This window comes from Acanthamoeba castellanii (assembly GCF_000313135.1).
Source record: "Acanthamoeba castellanii str. Neff unplaced genomic scaffold scf7180000084618, whole genome shotgun sequence".
In the NCBI taxonomy this organism is placed as follows: Eukaryota; Discosea; order Longamoebia; family Acanthamoebidae; genus Acanthamoeba; species Acanthamoeba castellanii.
Window position 1 is genome coordinate 16,351 of NW_004457632.1, and position 2,948 is coordinate 19,298.

At 56.2% G+C, this 2,948-nt stretch overlaps 3 protein-coding genes across 3 annotated transcripts in view; all 3 read right to left on the minus strand.

Moving 5' to 3' along the window:
- The window catches only part of ACA1_080290 (uncharacterized protein), a gene marked incomplete at both ends in the record, with an annotated part of 1,662 nt that extends 1,183 nt beyond the window's left edge, over window positions 1-479 (minus strand). The window contains 3 exons of the mRNA XM_004367688.1: window positions 19-159; window positions 250-298; window positions 400-479. Coding sequence (XP_004367745.1) covers window positions 19-159; window positions 250-298; window positions 400-479 — 270 coding nt within the window. The remainder of the gene's footprint in view (window positions 1-18; window positions 160-249; window positions 299-399) is intronic.
- Window positions 480-831: 352 nt separating this feature from the next.
- ACA1_080400 (methyltransferase, FkbM subfamily protein) lies at window positions 832-2,224 on the minus strand (the record flags this gene model as incomplete). The annotated part of the gene is made up of 4 exons (XM_004351013.1): window positions 832-1,029; window positions 1,105-1,236; window positions 1,320-1,523; window positions 1,685-2,224. The coding sequence occupies 4 exons, from the start codon at window positions 2,222-2,224 to the stop codon at window positions 832-834; spliced, it is 1,074 nt and encodes a 357-aa protein (XP_004351065.1).
- A 294-nt stretch (window positions 2,225-2,518) lies between these two features.
- The window catches only part of ACA1_080410 (radial spoke head 10 B family protein, putative), a gene marked incomplete at both ends in the record, with an annotated part of 1,620 nt that continues 1,190 nt past the window's right edge, over window positions 2,519-2,948 (minus strand). The window contains 2 exons of the mRNA XM_004351015.1: window positions 2,519-2,635; window positions 2,732-2,875. Coding sequence (XP_004351067.1) covers window positions 2,519-2,635; window positions 2,732-2,875 — 261 coding nt within the window. The remainder of the gene's footprint in view (window positions 2,636-2,731; window positions 2,876-2,948) is intronic.

Sequence of the window (2,948 nt, forward strand, 5' to 3'; positions counted from 1 at the left end):
GTCTGTACTAGTACGCACCTTGAGCGGGGATGGTGCTGCATCAGCAGCCTTAGCGCCGTCCTTGCCCTTGTCCTTGTCTGATGCCTTATCTCGGCCTCGCGAGGCGTGCGAGTCGAAGAGCAGCTCGGCACTGCCCTGGCCTGCACGCTCTTGGTAGAACTGTTTGAACCCACCGCGCGGCACGCTCTACGCGTCAGCTGCGTGCCCACTTTCCCTGCGGCCCGTGAACGCACAAGGCAGCACGCGTACCACTACCCGAAGGCAATCGTGCTGCAAGAGAGGCAACAACTCCTCAAAGCTTTGAGGACAAGGTGGAAAAAAATCGGAGATGAATGGATAAAAATCGTTGAGATGAGCGATGCAGTGCCAGATGCGATGCCTGTAGGGGATTACGCGTACTAGAAGTCTTCGCCCTCCGCACCCGCGGCCTCTGGGTTGGGCTTGGCCGGCGACACCAGCTTCGACAACAGTCCCAACATCCTGCTCGTGCGCCACCTTGCCGCGCTTTCGCTTGCCTCTCAGAGCACACCCGAACCCGACAATAACTGGACAAAACCACAAGAAGGTATGCACATTCCAATCCAACGTTGGTCGCTGTAGGCTTTCAGGATGAGGATGAAGCGCGCTGTGGCGGCGGAGCAGGAAGACGATGAAGCCATATTCTTGAGTCAATGCACCACTGCTCCAAAGTGTACACGTAAGAGCTGGTCGATACGACCGAAGGGAAAGAGAGAGGCTTGAGGAAAGAGGATCAAACAAAAAATAAATAGAAGGGTGTTGCGCGTAGAGCTCGGGCTGGTGTGCGTGTGTGTACTCGCCGTCGTTCGTCTCTTACTCGTGGTAGATCGGGACGTCCAGGTCGGTCGCCAGGATGGTGCAGAAGTCGCAGAGCGTGTAGCTGTTGATGTCCACCTGGTTCTGGTGACCTTCGAACACTCGCTTGTACAGGCGCAGCACGTCGACGACGGCCTCGGCGCCGCCGGGAGCGAAGTTCCACTTGTGGATGCTGAGCCACAGCGTCGGCTTGACCTGCAACGATGAAGAGCAAGAAGAAGAAGGGAAAAATGAGCGTTCCGCGCAGCGTAAGAGTTGCCAAGACTGCACCTTCTGCTGCATCAGCCAGGGCTTGAACGAGGGGAGGATGATGTGCTCAGCGCCCTCGGGATCCATCTTGATGAGGTGGAGGTTTTCGATCTGGTGTTCATTGATAAACTGAGGGAGCGTCATGCAGTCCACCTAGGCAGTGAGACGAAGAGAGAGAAAGAGAACGTCACAACCAGTTAGCGCTAGACCACGTGATGAATGGTATGGAAACGTACCTTCCAGCTCTTAGGATGATTGGCACTGCCGACGGAGGCCATGCTGTCACCGCCGCCACCGCCCATGGGGTAGATGCCGGGCTTGTCCATGATGCACTTCCAGAAGATGGAGGTGTGATCCTGCAGGCGAGGGTTGAGGGCCAGGTTGGCGCGCACTTCGTCGAAAGCGTATGGGTCGGGTTCCAGCGCATAACCGTTCTTGGCCTGCACGCGAGAGGTTGGGTTTTGTGAGAAGCGGAGCGGTTGGGGACTTTGCCATTGTAAATGCAAATGCCAATTAATAATTAAGAAATATAAAAGCAATTAATAATTGAAGAAAGTAAGCAAGAGCAAGATTGACAAAGATGAAAGGAAACGCATGGTACCAGAGTAGCGCCGTAGAGAACAGTGGGTCCAATCCACGAGCCGAAGTCGATGAACGAGCTCGTGGGTCCAAGGAAGGTCTTGTAGACAAAGAACGTCTCGATTTCCCAGGAACGAGACTCGATGACGTCCCACCAGTCTATGTGAGGCTGATGGGGATTGGCCATCGAACCCTCGTAGGTGGTCTTGTAGACGTAAGCCTCATTGCCGTCGAAGAATCGCACCTTCCTCGTCTCGCGGCCCTGCCACTGCCAACCGACGTGAAGGGTCTGCTTGGGCTTCGCTTGGGCCAGAGCTGTGGAAGGGCGGCCACCGCTCTTCGCGCTCGCCACTTGTTGCTCCAACTCCCTGATGCGGTTCTCCTTCCGTTCCAGCTGCATCTCGAGGATGTCCACCGTGATCGCCTTGCGCAGCTGGTTCTGATCGATGCCGCCATCTCCTGGATTCTGCCGATCGATAACGTTGTAGAAGATGAAATAATTCAGGACGATCAGTACGACCATCCCGCCCAAAAGCAGTCGCGACGAGTTCGACTGATTCATCTTCTTCCCGTGTGGCCGGACTGGCGACGGATTCGATGTTGTACGCGAAACGAGAAGAGGCACCTGTCCGACGTGGTGGGCCGGAGTTTCGAGGTGACGACAAAAATCGAAAACTATTATGTTTTAATCCACTTCAGCCACCAATCACACAAGCAAAAGAGATCCCCTTAACAACCCCCACACCGCGGCACACAAGCACCCAGCAGCGGCCAGTCCTAGGACCCCGTGCGACCGCACTATGTACAAGAGGACGAGAAAACGTGATACCACGGGTTGTCTGCGAGGTGTCTGCACTCAGGTGTCGTACGAGACCACCTTGGAGGCGATGGGCACGTCACACACGGGGCACAGCAGCACGGGAGTCGCGCACGCTTGACAAAGCGCGCGGTGGCCACAAGGAACGAACACAACCTGACGTGAACGCACACGCACACGCACACACGCCTACGGTGAGCGAGAAAGCCAAAGTGTGTCGCTTGAAGGATGATGATTGGGTGTGGCTCGAACCTCCTTGCTCTTCTCCGAGCAATGCAAGCAGCGGGACTTCTCAGCGAGGGCCACTCTGGAGTTCATGATGGAGATGCGCGTGGAGACGAGAGCGCGTGAGCGCTCGAGCGTGCGCTCCAGCACTTGCAGCTCCTGGACAAGGCCCTTTGTCAGGTCGGCCAACGAGAAAAGGCGGATGAGTGATCAAGCGTACCCCAAGCGTGCAGCGCTCAGAGCC